At 49.7% G+C, this 25,029-nt stretch overlaps 1 protein-coding gene across 2 annotated transcripts in view; it reads left to right on the top strand.

The window, feature by feature from the left end:
- CYP26B1 (cytochrome P450 family 26 subfamily B member 1) overlaps positions 1 to 24,476 on the top strand; it is a 53,916-nt gene extending 29,440 nt beyond the window's left edge. For both annotated transcript variants that reach the window (XM_048846435.2, XM_048846436.2), the window contains 4 exons: positions 9,927 to 10,202; positions 11,435 to 11,590; positions 15,501 to 15,782; positions 20,226 to 24,476. In XM_048846435.2, coding sequence (XP_048702392.1) covers positions 9,927 to 10,202; positions 11,435 to 11,590; positions 15,501 to 15,782; positions 20,226 to 20,618 — 1,107 coding nt within the window. In that variant the 3' untranslated portion in view covers positions 20,619 to 24,476. The remainder of the gene's footprint in view (positions 1 to 9,926; positions 10,203 to 11,434; positions 11,591 to 15,500; positions 15,783 to 20,225) is intronic.
- The last annotated feature ends 553 nt before the right edge of the window (positions 24,477 to 25,029 follow it).

Below are 25,029 nucleotides of genomic sequence, written 5' to 3' on the forward strand. Positions count from 1 at the left end.
TTTCCCATCGTGAAAGCCCTGATCCAAGTTCTTAAAATATTTTACGTTTCCATTGAACCCTTTCGTCCTTGTTGCCGTGGAGTATAAATCATACGGCGGAAAGGAAACCATCCCCTCCGTCCTGAGCCAATGGGGCCAGATCCTCAGCTGGCGTGAATCAGCCTGGCTCCATTGACTTTTCAGCTGGTACATCCATGGAGCCATGCCACTTTGCACCATTAGGGGATCTGGCCCAATGAGTTTTAGTTCACATGCAAAGGGCCTGATGCAAAGCCCGTTGGAGGCAGTGGAAAGGCTCCCATTGACTTCAGAGGGTGCAGGATCATGTCCCGACTGAGAGATTGTCACTGAGGCTGGCTCTCTGAGTTTAGACCGGATCTGACTCTCAGAGAAAATCCAGGGTAACTCCAGTGGCTTTCACAAAAACACCAGTGTGGATGCTGCCTTTTTTGCATTTTCATATGTCTTGCAAGCTTTAAGGATGCTTTCGAGTGCAATCCCTTTGGTCATACGGCAGCAATCGTACAGATATCCTGGGAGCACAGGCCTCTTTAAGCAGGCCACCTTGCGTTCCTCCACCTTCCACTAGAGCCCTGTTTAACCAGCTTGGGCAGTTGACTTCCCTTCTCTGTTCCTCCATTTCCCCATCTGTAAAATGGGAATGAGGATTCTGATCTCCTTTGTAAAGCGCTTTGAGATCTGCTTATGAAAAGCGCTATACGAGAGCTGGGTATTATTATTACTATTATCCAAAGATGCTAGAAATCCTCTGAGACATCTAGAAATTTAAGGTAGTGCTTTACCCCAAATGCTCTTTGCCTATCCTGGAAACACAACCGTCTCTAGGGTGCAACATGGCAGTGGTTCAACAGTGTACAGCAACAAAGCAGGACAGGGAGTATAGAATGCCATGTACAAATCACAGAGATTGGGTAGGAACTTTAAGTCATCTAATCCATCCTCCACTTCTAAGTTTCTCAACTACCGACTCTATTTAGGTTGTGTTATCCCACTCCTCACTTAGACTGGAAGAGTGCTCTTCCAGTCTAAGGAATCTTGCTGTCAGGAAGTTTTTCTTGTGATTCTGCTTCCATTTTCCTGCTCTTAATTTTGTGCGGTTACTTCTAGTTGCATTATTCTCCGTTGCCTTGCACTGTTCTTTACGCCTGTGCAAAGTGCCGAGGGAATACTCCCAAGAATGAAGGAATCTTAATTATCGATGGAAATTGAAGCGTGATTAAGCATTAGCACCCGTGTACCGGGATAAATATGATAATTGCCAGGGATGTGTTGGATGTAGCTCTTGGGAACTCTCCCCTCCTGCTTGAAGATTCAGACAACAAAGCTGAAGTCCAGGCTGGGGTGATGTCCCCGTCTCTGATGGAGTCACCCTCATCTTTGGATCCTGCTAATCCATCCCTGCCTGGTGCTCATAAGAGCACATTTATTCTGCCTTTTAGAACGGGCCAGATTGCATTACACAACAGATATTTTCTCAGGGTTGGAGTCTCCTAACCTACTACAAGGGCAATGGACAGAGAGACGCTGGCTATTATCCTTCCCAAATACACTCAATGGGATTCTCTGCTACTCCAAGTCTAGCCTGGAGTCTCGGAAACTCACCATGGAAAAAAAATCAAACGATCCATCTGGGCTGGGGGCCCCTGGGCTCCTTGTTAGCTGAGCAGCAGCTCTTGACTGGGGATCGGTGTGTGAGCTAATTTAGCTTTTCCGGCCACAGGTGTCCCTGCAGCTGTATCACCCGGTGGCCCATACCAGTGTGGGTCACTGACTTCACCAAGGATATATGTTGAAGGTTCAAGAGGGGATAAAAATAGAACCCATGTTGCTGAGTGAGGTTAGGGCCCTGGTAATATTGTGACTTATCAGACTTAGGGAAAGGCTTTGATTTCTTGGTGCTCTAGCTGCATTTGTACATCTTGCTGGGGAAAGGGGCTGGATTGACAGCCCTGGGGGCCTGTATCTATCCACAGAGCAGGCACAACACAGGCAGGGTTGGGGCACTTCTCCCCACATGCTGGCTTAGTAATGTGCTTCACCGGAGACTTCAGTCTCCCATGGTCACTGAGCCAGGTGGGAGGATTGCGGGGGAGGTTGAGATGTAAAGCATGACAAACCGGGACTGGACAGAGATGAGAGAGCTCCCCTCATCTAGGCGAATGAAAACCCTTTGGATGGGTAATAGCATTGGGTCGCTGCTGACATGTAGGTTTCAGGCTTTGTATCCTGATCCCCATAAGGCAGCCAGTCCCCATTTCTGATGGACGCTTGGAAAAAAATGACCTATGTTGTTAGGGCCTGATCGACAGTTCACTGAAATAGTGGAAAGACCCCCATTGGTTTGGATGGGCTTTGGAGCAAGTCCTTAGCCTTCAGAACCAAGGAAGCAGTGGGTTTTCAGGACAGCTGATCGGAAATTGGAAATATCCATTAATTTGTTTTCCTTCCAAAGTGGAACAACCCTCCCCCCGAAATTTCCCACGAAATGAAAATGCTGAAAAATTTTCAGCTTGAAACTATCGAAACATTTTGTTCCACTAACGCTGAACTGTTTTGTGGCAGTTGTGTTGAAACGTTATATTACAATATAAAATATTTATATATATTTGTAATTTATAGCTCTAGTATAGTATTACAATTTTAATTTTAATAGGATATCAAAGCGGAAACAAAATAAATGGAGACGAATTGAAACAAGGAAAAGTTGGAATGGTGCATTTAAAATTTTTCCAGCCAAAAATTTAATTACAACCTACACATTCCTGCAAAACATTTCCATGCCGATGACGCTGCACTTTCCGATGGAAAACTGTTCTCTCAAAAATTTTCAAACCAACTCTAGCTTCCAGTAATGGTCCCTTGAGGCCGACAGCAACCTCTTTGGCTTTGACCCTTGTCACTTGGGGTCCCTACTGCAACCGGATTCACTGCTCTCTCATCCTCCACTGGGAGAAATTTCTGCATCACACACCCCACTGGCAGGCTCAGGGAATGCTGGGCTTTGATGAGCAAACTCCATGTAGTTCAGATTCTTAGCTTCCACCTTACCAATGATCTCTCAAGAGGCTGTAAATCCCTCCAATAATGTATTTGCCAATTGATGACAATATGCCACTGAGGAAGATGGGAATGGGGGATGGGAAGGGCTGCCCTAAAAGGCTACTCATCAATTCCGGCATGTGGCACATGGCATCAGTCTTGTTCAATGATATTCCAACCAGCGGCTCTTTATGATGATCTCTTGCACAGCACAAGTGAGCTGTAGCTCACGAAAGCTTATGCTCAAATAAATGTGTTAGTCTCTAAGGTGGCACAAGTCCTCCTTTTCTTTTTGGAAAGGCAGTGATCAGCCTCCTATCTTTGCTCTGTGTGTGTGTGTGTGTGTGTGAAATGAAGAAGCCCATTTATGTACATTTCCAGGGGTAAAAATAGCAGCTGAAAAAGTATTTTTCAAGTATTTTTCTTCTGAACACCTTTGGCTTGGCGGCCTTGCCTGTGACTGCTCAGTGCCCGGCAGCATCTTACTTTGTTTTCCCTTCCATTTGAGCTTGCGGTTCCATAACCACTCCTGCTCGTGAGCCTGGCAGCCAGATCTGAAAATATTGGTATGTAAGATTTGCAAGGTCATTGAGCCATCAAGTCGGGTATCCTGCCTCTAGCCGTGGCCAAGAACTGATGCTTTGGAGGAAGGAGGACATCTGCTATAATGTGGCTACAATTGGGAAGGCAGGGTTGGAGCAAATACTTGTCTGGCCCTTGACTGAGGTGAATAAACCTCTTGTGTCAAGGTTTAGAAACTGTTTGGTGTTTCCTGGGCTCATGCTGAGAGCAGCGGGTAGCTGAGACACAACCACTGTAGCCAAAGTAGCCTTTGGAGCTCAACAGAGAGTGTTGTGTTAACATGCCATCAGCTTATTCATTTTCTAGGACTGGACCAACAACTCAGGGGAGGCAGGGAATACGAACCTGTCCTAGCTGGCACCGGCTCCAAACATTGCAGGGGCGAGTCTGATGGACGCAGGTCATGCCTAGGGAGCACTGAGTCACCACTCCTGGGAGAGCCATGTTCCAGAGGCCTGTTCTTGAAGTGCAAAGAGGCCAGTCCTCTTCCTATGGGGCTTTTCATTAACAGTCTTTGTTCCCTCCTCTTCCGGGTTGAGGAGCAGGAGGAGAGCAACTCTGGGTCTAGTGGTTGTGAAATCAGGAAGCCTACTGCCACTCCGTTGCTGGTTTGAGTCCCACACAGGTCTGTTGTGATTGCCAGATGACTGTTGAGTGGCCGACGTGAAACGGATCTCAATCTGGCTCCTGCTGGACATCGGCGTCAGCAATAGCCGAGGTCAGGAACTGAATGGGCCATGGAGACTGAGCTCCTCACCCGTTCCGAGAGGCCAGGGTTGAGGCACATTGGAGTGGGCAGTGTGGTGAGAACTGCACTGTCACTGGATAAATGGAGGGTTTCGTTCTCAGGGCCTGAAAAGAACCTGTACATGCACTAAACTCCCCTTAAACCAAACCTGTTTCAAACAAGGTAACTGTCCATGAAAACACTGTGGGTACGAGCCAAAGGCGTATAAAGGGATGCTGCTGCTTCTCTCTGGTGTGCCTCAAGGAATAGCTGAAATGCAATAGGCCTGGTGGGGTCACATCAGACAGGGAAGAGGCACCTCTCATTGTCACGCGTAGCTGGAACTCTCTGTGGATCCAGGGAGCTGAGACACCGGGCAAGAATGTTCTGCCTTAGGATAACCGTAAATCCTTAAATATCCTGTCTTTGTTGCAAGAAGAGGCGTATTCGGAAGTTTCCAGACAGAGTCGGTTAATCCGCATTCTGGATGGTGGCCTCTCTTTCTGACCCGTGGGCGAAAGGGTGCATGCGTGTGTGGGGCTTAAGTAATTTCTTTGAGGAGTATGCATTTTTCTATCCCCTCTGATTCCAGAGTCAGTGGTAGCCTTGGCTGTCAGCTATATTGACTAACAAGCCACAAGGATCACAGCAGGCCTGTGTAGCACAAGGAAGGGGAATAAATCTGGGTCTAAAACCCAGTGAAATACATACTTCCTGACTAAGGTGTGGATTCCAGGTGGGGATAGTGTGACCAGAGGTCCTGATTTTATAGGGACAGTCCTGATATTCAGGACTTTGTCTTATATAGGAGCCTCTTACCCCCCCACCCCCTGTCCTGATATTTCACACTTGCTATCTGGTCACCCTAGGTGTGGAATGGGGCAGGGCCTGGGTGAATTTGGAATTAGCTGCCTCTCATATCAGCCATAGCATGTTATAGATCAGGTCAGCCAGTCCGGTTTCCCCTGGCAGTGTAGGACTGTTCCCTACAGAGCATGCCTTGGGGGCCTGTCTAGTCTAGCTTTAAATGACTCTGCAAAGGGAGTTTCTCCCCTTTCCTTGGGAGACCATTCTGCACCTTAATAAGCTCTTTCTGGCAGGAAGCTTTTGCTGTTAATTCATCTGAGAAAAGTGAACATTGAGGTTCCTTTGCTTCCTCTTCCCTTCTGTGCTTTAACCTTCCCTCCCTTCCTTCCCTCCTGACTCCCTAGACTAGAAGATCCGAGCTATTCGGCAAATGTTCACTAGAGGGCGCAGGGATTTTAGCCTAGAAGCAGGAATGCGTTTGTGAAGGAGAGACCTGTTGGGACTGAATCCCCCTTGCAACTGGGAAGCTGCTCCATTGCATTGGAGCATTCTGGGTGAGCGGGAAGGAGGGCCAGGCCAGGGAGGGGAATGTACAGAAGAACACACTGGCCAGTGGGATTATTTAGTTGTGAGAGAAGAGGCTTGAGTGGGGACGAGGATGAAGTATTTTAAGGAGCCAGGGTGGTTACAGAGGTCTAAGCAGGAGCTGTTTGAGGCGTAAGTGTAAATACGGAGTCTAAACACATTGGAGGTGAGCCCACGACAAATCCCAGTGCCAGTGAATGCTGATAAACCCTGAGTTAGGGAGCGGCTGGGCCAGCCAGCCAAATTTCCTGGGAGCTAGGAGGCGCTGGGTAGGGGCCATCTTGTGTAACAGGGAACAAACCCTGGCAGGCAGCAGGATGGGCTAGACAAGACTCAGTGGGTCTAGCCTGGCTCTAGCTGCTGGGACACAGAGGCGACATAGGTAAGAAGAGAGCGGTAGGCAGCGGAGGTGGGCTTCCAGTTCTGACAATGGAGCAACTCTCTGAGTGTCAGAGTAGCCAGCTACCCTCTCCTCGGAGTTGGGAAGGGATCCCTAGATTAACTCTCCCTAGCTCTTTGGCAGGTGATGGGAGGCAGTGTGTTTGCTTGAGGGCGGGGTGTATTTTATTTTATTTATTTTTTTGCATTTCCTGGCACAAATTGCTTTTAGAGCCCCAGGAATTTGTGCAGCTCTTGGGGCTCAATGACAACACCCGTCCCCCTTCTCCAGGCGCCTGGGGCTGTGCTCTGGGGGCAGAGGATCCCACAGCTGCCTCTTGCCTGGTTACCTTCCTCTGAAGCAGCTGGCGCTGGCCACTGTCGGAGATGGGATACTGGGCTAGATGGACCTCAGGGCTGAGCCAGTCTGGCTGTTCCTATGTTCCTGCATACACACCTCCCCTATTGCCCAGTGTGCTTTCGGGTCTGGGGGTGCCCTCCCCTGCACCAGGCTTGCTTGCTTTTTATACCTACCTAGCTTGCTTCTTATACAGACATCCATCACTGGGGCACTGGAGAGATCACCTAGCAAATTGGTTGCTTAGCGAGCTGATGGGAGCGTCTGGGTGTGCAAGAGAATAGATATGGCCTGGACAGTGGTCGGGGTAGCTTCCCTCATCCACCACCCTACCAATGTGCCTCGAACCTGCCCTGTAGGTGTGCAGAGAGTTGCCTCTATAATCCGTTGGTCTGGTTGCCAGGGTGGCTAACGAAGCTACCAGTGAGTCTGGGCGGGGAGGCAGTTTGTTTTTGTGCTGCGCCCTCTCTTATGTTACACAGGCCGTGGACCAAGGGAACATGGGAAGGACTCCCAGCCGTGTCGCTCCGGGTTGGTAGCCAGCCTGCCGATGGCGGTAAAATAGAAGGGATCCCTGGAGGGGCTAGGATTTGAAAAGTACTTTTGGCTGCTGTAGGATGGAGGAAGCTATACAAACAGACGTCTTCCGCAACAGTGCTGAGGACTCTGTATGGCACTCTTCGCCTTCAAAGAGACATTAACCCTCCCACCGTGCTGCACAACCCCCATCACTTGCTACTTCACGATGGCTCCAGGGGTAGAACTGGCCGCTCCTGCTCCAAAGCACATGCTCCCTGCAGGAGAATCGTGCATCCACAGGCACAGTTAGGGGACTGTGGCACACAGCTCAACAGCCCTGATTTCACCCAGGAAAGGGCAGTGGTGTGCAGTAACACACACACACAGTTGCTTTTTATTGCTTGCACACCAGTAGCAACTAGAGGCCCCAGCTGAGATCAGGGTTCCATTGGTGCTGCACAGAGACAGGGTAAGAGACAGTCCCGGCTTTGAAGAGGTTAAAATCTAAACAGGCAGAACAGGAGAAAAAGGTGGAAGGAAGGAAGTGTCATTATCTCAGTTTTACAGATGGGGAACTGAGGCACAGAGAGTTTACGTGACTTGCCCAAGGTCACACAAGTAGTCTGTGGTGGAGCAGGGACTTGAACCCAGGTCTCCGGAGTCCCAGTCTGGAGCCTGAACCCCAGCTCATTCAATGCCGTATCAGTCCCGTGTTTCAGATGGGGGAAACTGAGGCATGGGGAAGGTTAAATGTTTTGTCCAAGCTCTCGTAAAGCATCAGTGTCAGAATCAGAACTCCCAGGGGCTGATTCTAGGGGAGTTGCTTGTATGCAATAGCTGGAGATTTGGGTTCAGGAGTTCCTGATGCCCAGGCCCATGCTGCTGGGCCATATCTTGCTTTACCAAATCTACTCTCCTTCAACACAACATCATGAAGAGCCAAGATCACTTGAGCTTCTTTCAAGAGAAGGAGACGGGGGGTTGAGCCTTTGGTATCTGCCAGGCTGCCCCGTCACTGGTTCTTCTGTCTGGGGGTTCCTGAGGCCGCTCTAGCAATTTGCCTGCGCTGCCAGGCAGGGCAGGGAGAAATACACCCCTCTTTCCCCTGCTGTGTGATGGTGGCAGAGGCTTCCACCGCGCAGTAGTGCCTGGGCTCTGGGTGCCAACAATCACTAAGCGCCGCCAACATTTCTGCACCTGGCGCCGTATCAAAGCCCGATGTCCCGGTCACGACCACCAGGGAAATGTCTCTTTCCCAGCTACTGGAACCGGCCTACGCTTGTTTATTTCTTTCCCCTCCCTGCTTGCCCTGGCCCAGGTGGCTCTTGGAGCATGAACAGGGGGAGGCCTCGTCTTTGTTTGGTGCAGCCTGGGCATTTGGGGATCTCGGCGTGGGGGGGCTCGGCGGCTGGGCTTGGCAGTGCTGCCGTGTTGTCAGGTTTACTAGCTATGGTTTTTAGAAATGTGTCTTACCCACCCACACATGTCTCTTTCCAGGGCTTAAAAATAGACTAAGCCAAAGCGCCATGGGCCAGGCAGGCTCCGTGCTCCAGAAAGCAGGACAAGATCAGTCCATTTCTCTTGCCCTTTTTGGCTCTTTCTCATCCCCCATCTCTCTTTCTCCCACTCCCCCTTCTTCTTTTCCTCCTCTCCCCCCGACTCTTGGCTGGATAATATTTTTTATTAACAGCCACAAAGCCTGCTTTCCCTTCTTTCATGTCTTTCTTTGCTCCTCCCGCCCCGAGCTAGGGAAAAGCCCCTCCTGTCGCCCAGTGCGCTGCGTGAAGGTCAGTACGTGTAGGGACTGGAGCACTTTATGAACCAGCGATTGTTGAGTCTCCAGGGCCGGGCTTTAAAGGGCCAGGGGTGTTATTTCACCAAACAAACTTCAGCAAGCGACGCCGAGCATTAGCAATGCAGGGTCACGGCCAGGAAAATGTTACCTTTCCCTTCCAGTGCTGACTGCGGGGGAAATTCTCACATTTACAGCTTTAAAGGTTACGTTCTTGGAGGGGCTTCGGCTGGGGTTTTTCTTTTTTTAATTTGATAAAATGGGGAACCGCCCCTCCCTCCCGGCAAGCCCTCTCATCTCCTCGGCATGAGCTGGAGGAGGTTGCGCCGTCTCGTCTGACCTTTACCTTGGCGTGCGCTTCCCTCTACGGGGGCTTGATTTGATTTTGTTTTCTCGGTTCCTGGAGGCCCGGAGCGTGGCAGCGTGGGTGAGAGTTAATAAAAGTAAACAAACAGCGCTTTTCCACCCATGCTCTCTGGGATATGGCGCGGGGGGGTCAGAATGAAAGCGTGTGCTGTAGAGTTAGCCAACTGGGATTAGAGCAGAGGGGAAGGGATGCGGGGAGAGAGCAGAGAACATTCCTTGCATTGCTGGGGTCCTCGCATAACATACAGGCCCTGTATCAGAAGCGGGGGCTGGGTCCGTCCACTCCAGAGCTGACTCAATCGCAGCGTTTAGAAGAATACTGTCTGTTGACATAGACTTTCCTCTCTCTCTCACTGGTTTGTTATTGTAGGGTCACTCGTGAGCGTTGGGGCTCGGCATACTAGTTGGTGGTTGTAGGGTTGCCCATGCACTGGGTTATTGTTGGAGGGTCTTTCACGAGCTCTGGAATTGGACACTGGACTGGGTTGTCTTCCTGGCTCTGCCACAGACCTACTCAGTGACTTTGGGGAAGTCATTTTCCTTCCCACCCGTTGCCATCTTGCTTATTTAGATTGTGAGCATTCTCGGGCAGGGATCTTGTATTACTGCTTGTCTGCACAGCACCTGGCACAATGGGATCCTTGCTGTCCACTGGTGTCCTTAGACACCATTTAACAGAAGCAATACTTGGCTATTAGGGAAGGCTGGAAGACCTTGGGTTCATCTCTATCTATGTATGGTTTGTATTGCAGGTATTCTCCAAAATCTTCAGCCATGAAGCCCTGGAGAGTTACCTCCCGAAGATCCAGTTGGTGATCCAGGATACGCTCCGGATGTGGAGCAGCAACCCGGAGTCCATCAATGTCTATTACGAGGCGCAGAAGCTCACCTTCCGCATGGCCATCCGTGTCCTGCTGGGCTTCTGCATCTCTGATGAGGAGCTCACCCGACTCTTTGAGGTCTACCAGCAGTTTGTGGAGAATGTCTTCTCGCTGCCCGTGGATCTGCCCTTCAGTGGCTACAGGCGGGTAAGAGGCTCCTCTAGCACCGCGTGTGGCCATGATTTTGAGCTAGTGACACTGAGTGTAGCTTGGAAGGATGGTCTAGTGGATCTGGCACTGAACTGGTATTCAGGAGACCTGGGCTGAACTCCTGTCTCTGCCACAGGCTTCCTATGTGACCTTGGGCAAGTCACTCTGCCTCAGTTCCCCGCCTGTAAATGGAGCATAATAGTCCCCTGTCAGACAGGGGTGTCAAGAATAACACTTATTAATGATTGGGAGGTGCTCAAATACTGCAGTGATGAGGGCCACACTTAGATGATGGAGGTGGCAAGGAATCAGAAATTTCTGGCCTTGAAGGAGAAGGCAGTGAGGTCCAGTGGACAGGGGCCTGAGCTCCTGTGCTTGGCTTTTCTTGTTAGTCTCTATATTACGCTAGCGCCTAGGACTGCCAATCAAGGTTCCATTGCGCTAGGTGCTGTACAGCTCAATATAAAGGAGGATAAGATGTTGGCTTTTCTGATTATTTTGATGTGTGACTTTGCCATTATTGTCCGAGTGCATGTCCTTTGACCTCTCTCTGCCCCGCTTTTTCTCCTGTGGAAAAGAGATAGAATGGATCCAGCAACTGAAAAATGGCCTTTTCCTAATTTCTAGCTTCTTTCCAGTCTTTGAATGAAATATTGAGGGGGGAAAAATAGGTTTTCAAAAACGAAAGCCCAGAAAATTTAGAAAGAAATGAAAATTCTTCATTTCTCTTGAAATTCGTTGCAATATTTATCATTTTCCGACCTTCCCTAAAGTTGGGGATATAGACGTCAACCTGCCTTTTAAAGCATTTTTCAGATTCTCTGCAGAAAAACACTAGATAAGAGCACAGTGGCATTGCGAAGCTGAGACTCTTTTAGTGAGAGAGCTAGTTTGGGAATTCGATTGTGTTCTTGGGAAGAGAACTCCTTCAGAGGAATTGGATAAATTCCTTGGAGGTAAAGTTTTCTAAAGATTTGTGGGACATGGACTGGAGTGGGGGAGGGAGGGGGCATAAATTGCAGATAATTGTTGTGGCTCTCACGACGTTCATACGGTGGTGCCAATAGACTTTTGTGGAATCTTGCATATTTGGGGCCTTCGTCTGCACTGGGGTAAATCTGGAGTTATTCCACTCATGTCAAAAGGACTTTTGCCCAGGACTGATTTTTCAAGGATTTCAACCCCTGCTGAGTGGCTATTTCATGGACTGATGGCTTGCTGTTTTGCAGGGGATCCGAGCTCGGGAGACTTTGCAGAAGGGGCTAGAGAAAGCCATTAGGGAGAAGCTGCAGAACACGCAGGGCAAGGACTATTCCGATGCCCTGGACATCCTGATAGAAAGTGGCAAGGAGCATGGCAAAGAGCTGACCATGCAGGAGCTGAAGGTAAGAGCAGGGTCTTGTGCATCCCCTGGGGAAGGTCAGCCTTGGGTCAATTCCTCCCTTAAGTCACCATTGGTTAGGGTCGGTTTCCTCCTTCACTCTCCCCAATCCCCCATAGCTGTGTCCATCCCACCCTCTCCATGTGATTGGCGGGTAGCTTCTGCTCAAGAACAGCACCAGCTGGGATCACCGAGGGGCAGACTGTTATGGAAGGAAAGGCAGCAGCAGAGCTGGGTGGAGGCTCAGGGCTGGACTAATGAAGGGCGATGAAGGGCCGGATTGAGGGGCCTTGGCAGAGCTGGCGGGGGGAGACTCCAGGACTGGAATAGCAGGGGTGTATTAGCAAAGCCATGTGCAAGCATTGGCATAGCACCCGCCTGGGCTCTGTGTGGCTCAAACCCAGTGCCAGCAGACCACTCTTTGCCCTAAGAGCCACATTGGTGTGCAGATCCTGTCCAGGCTTTGGAGAAGAGCATTTCTGGGGATTATTATTATTACAGAGCGGCACTCTTTTCAAGCATTTAGTGAACATTAACTAAGCCTCATGCTGCCACTGTGAGGCTGGTCAGGAGTATTATCCTCAGTTGTACAGGTGTGGAAACTGAGGCACCGAGCGTCTGTCAGAGAGTCTGTCTGGCCCAAGATTAGAACTTGGGCATTCTTGGTGCCTAGAGCTGTGCTTGGACCACTAGCCTCACCCTACACTCAGTTAATGACTGCCCAGGGTCCATAAGCTACATCATAGGCCATCAGCTCCTTCTAGCCCATTGTTAACCTGCAGGAATGCCCTGCAGCATGGCTATTTATTTCTGTTGGACTGAACATTGGCTCAAAACCAGTAAGCAGCTATAAATTGCAGGGCGGGCCATGCTGAGAGGGAGAGGAAAGAAAGGCCACTGAGGAATCTTGGGGGGTCCTTCCTGCCTCCCGTGTCATGTAGACGAACGGAACGGGGATATTTCTGGCCATGCAGCTCATCATGCGGGGTGCTGCCTGCTCCCTTTGGAATGAAGTTTGTCCTTTTCCCTGAGTGCATGCTAAACCTGTGGGAGGTGGGGGGCAAAGACCACACGAGAACGAAGAACCCTAAGTAAGACAATGCTGAATAGGAGTGTTTTAGGGGTGGCTATTGTTTGAAAACTTCCAGAGCCATCAGCCCACCGTCTGGCTGTGGCTGGCACGGAAAGGCTGCGCACAGACTGGAATGCTTCGCCAGGGGGCAGAGGCTTTGATACCGTGGGCACCAGTGCAAACCCATCCCAGGCCCTTGTTAGCAGTCTCAGGAGACAGGCCTAGGACTGACTGAGCCTGTGGAAACCCAGGCTGCTTTCCAGGGGGTGGCACTGCACAGGTCAGAAGTGGTGTAGCCAGTGGTGAGCTGGAGCTGGTTCGCACCGGTTCGCTAGAACCGGTTGTTAAATTTAGAAGCCCTTTTAGAACTGGTTGTTCGCGAGGGAGAACCGATTCTAAAAGGGCTTCTAAATTTAACCGGCCCAAAGTGGCGCCTTAGGCGCTGACTCCAGGGGTGCTCCTGCCCTGGAGCACCCAAGGGGAAAATCTGGTGGGTGCAGAGCACCCACCGGCAGCTCCCCGCCCCACCCTGGCCCCAGCTCTCCTCCGCTCCTCCTCCGCCTCCTCCCCTGAACGTGCCACCCCGCTCTGCTTCTCCGCCCCCCAAGGCTTCCCATGAATCAGCTGTTCGCGCGGGAAGCCGAGGAGGGCTGAGAAGCAGGCGGTGGCTTCCTGCTCAGGCCCAGGGAGGCGGAGGTGAGCTGGGGCGGGGGGGCACGAGGAGGGCCACCTGCGCCGCAGCAGGTAACCCGGGGGCGGGGGCTGCGCAGGGGAACCGCTCCCTGCCCCAGCTCCCCTCCACCACCCTCGGCCTGAGTGTGAAGCCGCCACCTGCTTCTCAGCCCTCCTCGGCTTCCCGCGCGAACAGCTGATTCACGGGAAGCTGGGAGGGGGGGCAGGCGCGGAGAAGCAGAGCGGGGCGGCACGTTCAGGGGAGGAGGCGGAGCGGAGGAGAGCTGGGGCCGGGCACAGGTTGGGGCGGGGAGCTGCCGGTGGGGGCTCTGCACCCACCAGTTTTCCCCGTGGGTGCTCCAGCCCCGGAGCACCCAGGGAGTCGGCGCCTAAGGCGCCACTTTTGATGTGATCAGTGGGGGAGCGGCTGCTCCCCCTGCTCCCCGCCTAGCTACACTCCCCCGCCCCTAGGAGCCAGAGGGACCTGCCGGCTGCTTCCTGGGAGCTGCCCCAGGTAAGCACCTCCGGGACTCCCCACCTTGCTCCCTGGCAGGTCCCTCCGGCTCTTAGGGGTGGGGTGGACACCTACTATGGTGGCTCACGAGACCCTCCTACCTGGTTCTGGGGGCAGTCAGGGGACAGGGGAGGGGGGTGGATGGGGCAGGGGTCCGGGGGGGGCATCAAGGAACACAGGGGGGTTGGATGGGGCAGGAGTCCCGGGGGACGGGGGTGGGCAACGACCCCCTCGTGGGGTGAGGAGGGAACCCGTTGTTAAGATTTTGGCAGCTCATCACTGGGTGAAGGGCTTATTCATGGTGTAGATGGGTGTAAATCAGGAATCTCTCCAGTGAAGTCAGTGGGTTGACCGTGGCATAGGGGAGATCAGCGTTAGGCACTCTGTGTGCGTGACAGACATGCCTGGGGGATGTTTGTTCCTTTCTCCCCAGGGGCAGGTAGATAAGGAGGTGTTCGTATGTTGGTAGGTGCCAAGGGACAAGGGAAACCCCCTGAAGCTGCAATGCTGTCTCTGCGGGGAGGGGCTGCCTGTGTTTTCTCGCAGCTGCGGGATGAGGAAGCCAGTGGCAGCCCCGACAGGAGCTGTTGTTTTTCTTTTCCAAACTGGACTTTGCAAAGTTCCATCGGGGAGAAGGCAGGGCTGGGCCCAAGTCCCCTTCCAAAGCAGAGAGGGAATGTCTCCCTCCAGCTTAGTCAGTGGCTGGGAAAGAATCCTTGAAAGCTTAAGTGACTTGAGCAGGAGCCTTGGACCGAGCGACTGGTGAACGTGCTGTTCCCGAGTCGTCCTGTCTTGGCAGGCGGGGGGAAAGGCCCGTTCGAGAGCCAGGGTGGCAGCTTGCAGGAGGAGCGGGGACTATGCTCGACCGGGGGATTGGAAACGCGGCCAAGCCCATTACGTCATGTGACGGGGAAGGAAGAAATGATCCGCCCCAGGCTGCTGCTGGCTGCCTCGTCCTCTCAGCTTGGCTGCCACGCTAAAGGCTTGGGCTGGGGATCCAGGCTCTGTGACCCTAGCTCGCGGCTCTGTACAAGCTCCCAGTGGCCCTCAGACACCTCTCGTCTCGATGATGGTGGTTTGTTTTTTCCATTTTGTGGCCTTCCTCTGGGGAGGATGAATTGTAACGTTCATGGAAGCGGGAGACTGAGCCAGGCACAGCGAGAGCTGGTTTTGTTGCAGCTTATTGGTACCCCTGTAGCACCTAGAGATCCCCGTCAGGGATGTGGGCCCTGCTGTGCTAGGCTCTGTACACGCGCCCTGGAGAGAAGATCCCTGCCCTAAAGGGCGTACAAGCTAAGTACTGCAGGAGCTTCCTCCAACCGGTTCTCCTGATGGTGCTGCCAACACGCTGTGGTTCTGCTCTGCGGCACCTCCCAGGGGTTGACGTGCTGCAGCCCTGAGGAAAGCTTTCCTGTTGTGCCAAATTGTATGTTGCAAATAAAATCTCTTTGGGTACCAGGCTGAGGCTAAACCGAGCTCCTTCCAGCTGTGGCCTAGTGCTAGGGTCTAGCTTCTGCTAGTGGACGGCTGGGGCATGAACCCATTTTAGCCTGTGCCCCATGTGAAGCATGTAGTGCAGCAGCGTGCTGCGTGGGGCCGGCTGCCTGAGGCTGTGACCCTCCCCGTGTATAACCCAGGGTTCCTTTTGGCCTTCAGGATGGCACCTTGGAGCTGATCTTCGCTGCCTACGCTACCACGGCCAGCGCCAGCACCTCTCTCATCATGCAGCTCCTGAAGCACCCCGGGGTCCTGGAGAAGCTTCGCGAAGAGCTCCGCAGCAAGGGCATCCTGCACAACGGGTGCATCTGCGAGGGCTCCCTCCAGCTGGACACCATCAGCAGTCTCCACTACTTGGACTGCGTGATCAAGGAGGTGCTACGTCTCTTCACCCCCATCTCCGGCGGGTACAGGACGGTGCTGCAGACCTTCGAGCTGGATGTGAGTACAACAGCCCAGGAGCCCTGTCGAGTCTCACACACCTTCTCCCCCGAAAAGGGGCTTCGGAGTATTTTATAGAGACGCAGGCAGGAATCTCTGCACCTCCCACTGGAATATAGCCACCTCTGGGGTAGAACCCGGCAGGTTTTACAACCGTGCAGGCCAGTGTTAGGCAATTGTAGGACAGGAGGCAAGATGTGCCAGATCCACTCTAAACCATGGGGGAAGGCGAGTTAGGGAATAGGGTATTTCTCCTGAGTGTCCTCCTGACACTGGAGCTTGGCCAGATCTTGACGTGACCATAAGCACTAGGGCCTGGGTTTACATTTCAGCAGAAATCGCAAGACCGCCCCTCCAATGGCACAGCACTACACAGGGGCACTGGTTGAATACGGACTCCGAAAGAACGTAGGACTGGAAGGGACCTCCTGGATCACTGAGTCCAGTCCCTGCCATTGCAGGTCATATCATCCCATTCATAAACCTCTCAACCTCCCTCTTAAAACCAGTTTGGTTGTTTGCCCCTCGCCCCTGTTCTTATTCCAAGGCTGTTCCAGCACCTCCCTCTTCTGATGATTAGAAACCTTCTTCGCATTTCCAGCCGCAGTTTCCTCCTGGCACATTTATGCTCATTTGCTCTTGTGCCATCCTTGTCCTTTATTTTAAATAGCTCGTCACCCTACCTGGTGTTCACCCTGCTGATGTCCTGAGAGAGAGAGCAATCAGATCCCCTCTCAGCCTAAATAAGCCCAGCTCTTTTAGTCTCCTCTTGGAAGACAGGCTCTCTGGTCCCCTGATCATCCTAGTAGCCCTTCTCTGCACCTGTTGCAGTTCAAATTCCTCTTTCTTGAAGATGGGTGACCAGAACTGTGCACCATATTTCAGATGGTGTCTTACCAGTGCCTTGTTCAGTGGCATAAATACCTTGCCTGATTCATCCTGGGATCACATCTATGGGTTTTTTTGTTTACAGGTGCATCACATTGGTGGTTCATAGTCATCCTGTGATGGACTAATACACCCAGATCTTTCTCCTGCTCTGTCGTTTCCAACTGATGAACCCCCAGGTTATAGCAGAAATTCTTGTTATTAGAGGGCCACTTTCTGCTGACTCACCCATATTACGTGCTTGTATCACCCTGGCTTTTTCCCCTCACAGGTGTCTTATCCAGTGACTGTTCTGGCTCAGACCTGCTTAGCTCATGAAATCAGACCAGATCTAACTCTTGCACTGGTGTGGTTGCAGTCTAGTGGATCCCCAACACTAACCCACAGAGGATGCTGAGTCATCCAGGTAGAATGCCCTTGCTCTGCAAGAACACCCAAACAGTCCATTGATCAATGGAACACTACAAGATGTACAATGTGCTACAATCAATGACAATATATTATATATATGTAGGAAGTATAATCTGTCTAACAAACTTGAATGTAAGTGAAAGGTTCTACCACATACAGGCTGGTGCAAAACTTCTGAAAGCTGGAAACTGATATATTTATTTTGCAACCAGGCCTGTCGGGATGTAGAACTATCCACCTGACAATTTGTGTGCTTATCTGTGAACAAGTCTGAATGTTGAGGCAGAGTATGGAAAATATCTTTTTCTTTTTTAAACACTTCCTACATAACTCAAAAATGGTTGAACAGATTTTGCTCAAACTTCCAAACAAAGGGACCTAGAAACTACTCTACTTGACCAGAAAGACCACAGGTCTGATCCCATAAATCTCCTTCCAAGCTAGTTCTTCCCTTTGTCACATCCAATCTAAATGAGAGGCTGTCCCAGCATGTTCTGCAAGGCACGTGAGCTGCTCTTGGTATAGTTCCCATCAGAGTCACTGGGGAATCTTGCATGTAGAAGTCTGCCTGTACCGGATGTGTCAAGGAAAGATGCCTTGTAGTAGTCAATTGTAGAATAATCTGCACGTCGCGGAAGCTTAAAAAAAAGTTAGTTGTGGGTTGAGATCAAACATGGACAATTCCAGCCCCCCCAAGGAGAGTTTTCCAGAAAGTTAAAAGGAAGTGAAAATTGGGTGGAAGAGTTGTATAGAAAGTTCTCTCATAACCTGAACTATCCAGCATACGTGGTAGTATAGTAATGCATTCCCAGCAGTGGAGGTCATAGAAACACTGGAGATCTAGAGACACAATATATCTGTCTCGGGGTTTTATACTGCCACCTATCACGGTGGCATCTGAGCGTCTTCCACATAAAATCAATAGTGAAATCTGCAGTGGACTTCATGGAGTCTCTGCCTCTTCTCCCTTTTCAGAGTCAAAGCTTTGCTTGGAGTAGTTTATTGGTGAGTGGGTAGGGGTTTGGAGTAGAAGAGGTGAATCTGTGAATCTGACCTATGGTAAAAGGCTTTCTCAAAGAGGAAAGTTTTTGCAATATATGAAATCTCCTTTTTAGGAGGAGATCAGGTGACCTCATTTATTGCAAAAGCATTTTCCCAATCGCACACAGGACATTTGTGTTTGTCTACACGTTCACGCATGTTCCTGCGTTGACTTGTGCACCACGATATTGCAGGGGTTGCACACAATAGCCCAACTGTTGGGTGTGACTCGCAAGCCACTTAGCAGTTTAGTGAGGATCTGACCCGCAGAGAGGACAAATTAAAGTCATATTGCTGGCAGATCAGTGCAATTACTCTGGATTTACACTGGTGGAACTGAGATCAGAACCTAGCCCATCATTTGGTACCAGAACTTTCAGGCAACCAAAGGGGAGAAAAGTTTGATGAAACTTTGGCGAGAAACATGTGGCGATCTCTGAAGCCAGAGATTGGGGTGTGACGGCAGAAAGGGGCAAAGGGAAGTTACAGATTTTTGGATAATAGGGATATTACTCAGCATAACGGATGGAACTTTGTGCTAGCAAAAGTAAATCTCGAGACCTGTCAGTCATAGTAAACCCTGCTAATGGCATGATTTGAGGTTGAAACCTTTTCAAGTAAGCAGGGGATGATAAATCACCCTTTTTCTCATCAATGCATTCTCTGCACAACCACGCAGTCACTCACACATTATGGGTGTGTGACAATACGTGTGTGTATGAATAGGTGATGCTGTGGACTACTATACAGCTTTTCTGGGCACTTGTTTGGGGAGCTCTGAATAATGTGAGGGATACCGCAGAGATGGGAGAAAAGTTTGCCTTTTCCTTTGCCATATGGTGGGCTAGACGGTGATGTCTGTTTCACTGGTTAAATCTAAAGCTTATGGAGTTACTCCAGATTTAATAAAAGAGGGACAATGATTAAAGGGAAAGCAGTGATTTAAAGCTAGCTAGTTTTAAAAAAGGAGTTAGAAGTAGTTCTATGTTCTACACTTGTCTCAGCTGCCCTCTGCCGTTCCTTGTGCTTTTACAGGCACACTTTTTTTTTTCTCTCCTTTTTTTGCAAATTCACTCTTCTCTTCTTGGGAAAGACCCACACAAACACCAAGGGAAGCAAAGATTCTAATCCTGCAACCACTTGCACGCACGAGAAAAGGTTGCACTGGTGGCGAAGTGTCTTCTGGATTGGAGCCTAGCTGTACTCCACCAAGGACTCATCAAAGCTGACTATTCACATTCACTAATGTACAAATTAGTATTTGTCTGTATTACAATAGTGCCTCCAGGTCCCAGCTGAAGTCAGTGCCCCATTACACCAGGTGTTGTACAGACACGCAGTGAGAGAGAGTCCCTGCCCCAAAGAGCTTGCAGTCTAAATAGACAAGTCTGATAAAGGAAGAGAGGGGAAACAGAAGCACAGAGAAAGAAATGATTTGCCAGGGTCGCCCAGCAGGAGAATCATAGAATCATAGAATCATAGAATATAAGGGTTGGAAGGGACCCCAGAAGGTCATCTAGTCCAACCCCCTGCTCGAAGCAGGACCAATTCCCAGTTAAATCAGAACTGCAGTGCTGGGACGAGAACCTGGGTTTCTTGACTCCCAGTCCAGCATCCTACATACTAGATCACACTGACTGAAAACAAACTGGGAAAAATAAAGTTGTTCTGTCATTAAATTCTGTATATCTTGGGTGCCACATGTAACAATAGTAGGTAAAAATATTTCAGACAGAAGGACTTTCACGCTGACCGAAGTCCTTTTAAGTGTCTTTGTTCTGCGTTTATCCAGTGCTGAGCACAACAGGGTCTTGGTCCGTAACTGGGGATTGGATGAGCTACCACAATACAAATAAATAATTGATTCCCCAGCAGGTCAGAAAGAGAACCCCACAGTCCTACCCTAATCACAGGGTGTTTTCCCATTAAGCCTTCAGTATATTCTACTGATGATCGGGGATCTCAAACAGAGTCCCCAGTATCAGCAGTGTCTCCGCTCACCCGTGCAGTGGCTTCGCTCAGCTTGCGTGGTCTCCTCCTGTGGGTGGCTATGTTACCGTTGATGCATTCTTGTTTTTCTCTCCCCCGTCTCCCTCTCTGTAGGGCTTTCAGATCCCCAAAGGCTGGAGTGTCATGTACAGCATCCGGGACACGCACGACACCGCCCCAGTATTCAAGGACGTGGACGTCTTTGACCCTGACCGCTTCGGGCAAGACCGTACCGAAGACAAAGACGGCAGGTTCCACTACCTCCCCTTTGGTGGGGGCATACGGACCTGTCTCGGCAAGCACCTGGCCAAGCTTTTCCTCAAGGCGCTAGCCATTGAGCTGGCCAGCAAGAGCCGGTTCGAGCTAGCCACCAGGACTTTCCCTAGAATCATGCTGGTCCCTGTGGTCCACCCCGTTGATGGACTCAGGGTCAAATTCTTCGGACTGGATTCCAATCAGAACGAGATCCTGACGGAGACAGAAGCCATGCTTGGGGCAACAGTGTAAGCCGACTTTTCCTTCACCGGGGAGGGCCAATGGGGGTGGGTGGGTAAAGGGACAGAACGAAAGGAGAAAAAAGGAAAAGAAGCTTCTCCACAACACTAACCTTGCAGAACCTCCTGGTCGAGGCTTTCTCCCACAGCAAAGCTGCCAAAATGATTGTTATTTCTGTGGGGAAAGTACAAGGAGATTGGCTGGTTTGGTTTTTTGGTTTTGTTTTGTCTTAAGAAGAATTTCAAACACTAGTAGAGCTGGGACTGCCTGACCATACACAATATATAAATATTATATATATATATATATATATATATATATATATATATATATAAACCTTTCTGCTGCAAGGAGGAGGGCAGAGGATGCCTGCTGCGGGAAAAGCTTTTGAAATTAGCTAGCGATCAGAGGTCTGACTGCCCCACGTGCCTCCTTGGAACCAGGCCAGGAGGTGTTGGTGAGATCTGATGGCAGGCTGCTACCTCTGGTGGCCTTTGATCTTTTTGAACAGCGTTAAATTAGTTGGTGATAAGTGTTTGTTTTGTTTTGCTTTCTTTGGAGAGAACGAAGAACAAATCCCCCCCACTCCCAATCCCTAAACCCTTCTAAATGCTTTCCAGTTCTGATTTGTCTCTCACAGCATGTGGGGAAAAGAACTCTGTGTTCAGATGACAGCAGCACCTGCTCACAAATGCTGGGAAGTGCATTCTGTGTAAAGGCACGCAAACTGAACCCGGCCCCAGTTTAGCTTCTGGCATGGCCACTGGTGTTGCTACAGAGGACCACTGGGCCACTAAACGCAGCAGGGTCAGCTGGACAGGGCGTTTTATTCTGCCTATGCTTTGTGAACAAGAAAGCCATTTGATCTGTACTGTGGGACAAAGTAGTGGCCAAATTCTGCCCTCTGATAGGAGTCTCTCATCTGCTTCAGTGAGGGCTGATCTCACTTCAGAGGGTAGAACTGGGGTCTCTGATGTGTCATTTTTGAAGTTGCCTGGTGCTGCTACATGGCATGGTGTAACTGTCCATCGCCCCTACCCCCACCCTGTCTGATCCCTTCCAAACCCAGAGTTTTGCAGTGAGCTGTGTTGTTTTTGCCTTCTCTCCGGATCTCTCAGGCCCCTCGGTGTGTGCACTGAACTCTGAACTACATGTACTTTCATAAACTGTACTGGGGTGCTGCTAAGTAACGTGGCTCAGAGCACGCGGTTGTTTTGTTCATGGAACCGCTGCAAAACTAAGCTTCCAAAAATTGACTGGTAGTCACACCCACAGCTGCCATTGTCCCCTGCCCATAGAGGTGTTTGCATTAAAGAGTGTTGGAGATGGGTGGAAGGCTCCCTCTCAGCTAACCCTGCCCTCCGCAGCATCCAACTGAAGTGCGAAGCGGTCCTGGGAGTGTTTGTCAGGGCATGTGAGCTGCCATCAGTGCAACCCCTTATTAGAGACACTGGGAACTTCGTATGCTGCCCAGTCACACTTGAACTGGGGGTGTTCCTCTGAAATAAGCGAGGCCCGTACTGTAGTGTTTGGATCCTCAGCATTCAGACGTGTGTGGATCTGGCGTTTTGTTTCAGGCCCATCTTGAATTTAAAAAAGTGACCAGTCTGATTTCCCCCTCCCCCCGAGGTGCTGGGCATGCCCAATTCCTGCTTCAGCTGTCATGGTGGGCGCTCAGCACTTCTGCCCTGAGTCCGGAACAACATCTCTTTTTGCTTTACTAGTGGCAGAGCACAGGTTTGGCAGCTGGCACCAGGCAAACCACATGCACCGCAGCTACTTTGTGGCGGCCATGGTCAATGACTGGCAGTCTCAGGGAAGAGAAATCTCTCTCGCAATTGTCCAAGACAGGCGTGCTGTTCATCTGAGCTGCGGGCACTGACTTTATACTGACCTTTCAGTGTGCTTACCCTCTCGCTCAGATATATTTGCTGTAACAGGGGCACCTCATACAGTTCATCGGGCAGAGAAGGAGAAACACAGGAGCCAGAGCTGAGAACTCCCTTGACCTGAGTGCCAATGAAACTGTTATGGGTGAGCAGCTTGGTTTTTGTCAGGATAAGTCAGAGGGAGCTGAAATCTGAAGGAAGGAGGGGCGGGAGCTTCCCACCAGGCTGGTGCAGGGTTTGCAGGCTTGGCTTTTGAAAACTGGGATGAGTCAGTGGAAGGCTCTAAGGCAGTGCTGAGTGAAAGATGCTGAAGGCTGCTCTAGCCAGCCGTTCATCCGTCCAGGATCAATAAAGACTTTGGCGGTCCCCTGGAAGGGGAGACACTAAAGATTTAATCATCACTTTAAATTATGCTGCCAAAAATCATATAGAAGCGCATAGACCGACAAACACACACACGTATGAGCTCTGCTTCCATGAGTGCATGTGACTTGGGAAACTCAGTGTTAATGTGGTCGTTTCTGAGGCTTGCTGCTCTATAATCTCTCTGTGGCCGTTTCACAGAAGGTTTTTATTTTAACAGGGATTGGCTTGAACCGAGACTCTGTAGCCTCTGAACTCTGAAGTTCAGATCCAGATTCGGATTTGGCAGCTAGCCCGTAATCTCTATGGCTGTTTGAACCAAAAACACAGATCTAAATCCTCCGCAGCTATGTGTGGCTCAGACTCATGTCCCACACTCAGAAAGTTTACAATCCAAGTTTGGGTCTTCACACTCTCCGGGTCTACCTTTTGATGGAAACTTCACAAGATCAGGTTTTCTTGTGAAATTTCTGCCATTCCCTGTCCCGGATAGAAATGTGTCAGTCTGTGGGTCTCCACATGATCTCCTGGTGATCCACCAAATTAAACATTTTGAGAATCATGGAGAAGAGGGCATTGGGAATGGAGATGGTCCACAGGATAAAAAAGCTAGAGAACCACTCTTTTTTTATATGTCACACCCAGTTTTCAGGCCTTGATCAATTCTGTTTTCAAGCTGTCTGTAAAAGCCACTTGCAACCCCACAATCTTTGTGAAAACATTATTTGGTGGGGACACAGAGGACAAGGGAAGGAGAAGAGGAGGAGAAGTCAGAGGACACAGGTAATGAGAAAAGCAGGGTGGGGAGGGATAAAAGGCCTCATACGAAGTCCATTAAAATTTTTCCATTGGCTTCAGATCAAATCCCGTCAAATAATCATTAGCAAAATGTTTTCTGAGATACTTTCAGAAGGGCATTGGACTCTCAGGAGATCAGTGAAGGGTTTTCATTTTTTAAAATTTCAGTACAAAATAAAAACCAAACACACTTTTGAATGAATAAATGACCAGAGAGAGATAATGTAAGTTGCATACATCTATCTATTGTGTGTGTGTGTGTGTGTGTGTGTATTTTATCTAGACATAAATAGATCATGCTTTTGATTTACCATTCCTAACTAATATAACTTGACTAAAAAAAAGGTTGCTGCAGTGGGTTTGCAGAATAAAGCACTTTGAATCTCAGAATTTTTTTTCCTAGCACAGTCCAATTCGCTATAATATTATTTTATACACAAATTTTTTTGGTCTGTCTTTATAAACTATTATAAGTACTATTTTTGTTATAATTCAAAATAGATATTTAGTATAAAAGTTTTGCTGTTAAATATTTGTTATTTAGTAAGATATGAATTTTCTCTTTATTGTAAACTTTGTCTGGAAAAAATATTAATATGGTTTTATTGCAGTTGTTTTTAATCTTAAGAAAAAGCACTTGTGGGGATTTTTTGGTTATGAAATTGGTGCCGTGTGAACATGTGTTTCAGTCATGTGGTTTATAATGTGTATATAATATTATGTGTCACATATTAAAATGGATGTTGTGTATTTTGTGATCTTAAAAAATAATCAATGTGGCTATTTTATAGACTTCCATAATAAAAGAGTTGAATCTCCAGACATTCTCTGTTTATTGCAGTTCTGCTACATACCTCTTTAGGAAGTTATAGAAAATGACTGGTAGTCATTTTGGGACTTAATCCTACTCCCAGTATTTAGGATTTTGGTTGTCCCCAAACTGCCTGCTAGGGGTTTCTTGTATCTGTGATACATCTGGTACTGGCCACTGTTGGATATTGAACTAGATGCCTATGGGTCCGATCAAATCTGGCAATTCAAGCCCTATGTTACCACGCTGCGAAGTGCCCCTTGTACTAGTACTGAGCCTCACTGGAGCTCCCCACACAAGGACAAAGCTCTAATGCAAACGGTTCCACGCCCCACCTCCCACCATTAAGGGCTGGTTTACATTAGAAAATTAGATTAACCTATCTATTGTCACTCAGGGGTGTGAAAAATCCACACTGAGCGACATAGTTAACCAATCTAAATTCCCATGTAGACAGTGCTAGGTTGACAGAAGAATTCTCTCGACCCAGCTGCCGCTTCACAGAGAGGTGGATTTACGATTCCCCTGTTGCTGTAGTAGGTGTGTACACTAAAGTGCTACA

The sequence above is a fragment of the Caretta caretta genome, chromosome 4 (genome assembly GCF_965140235.1).
Source record: "Caretta caretta isolate rCarCar2 chromosome 4, rCarCar1.hap1, whole genome shotgun sequence".
Taxonomy (NCBI): Eukaryota; Metazoa; Chordata; order Testudines; family Cheloniidae; genus Caretta; species Caretta caretta.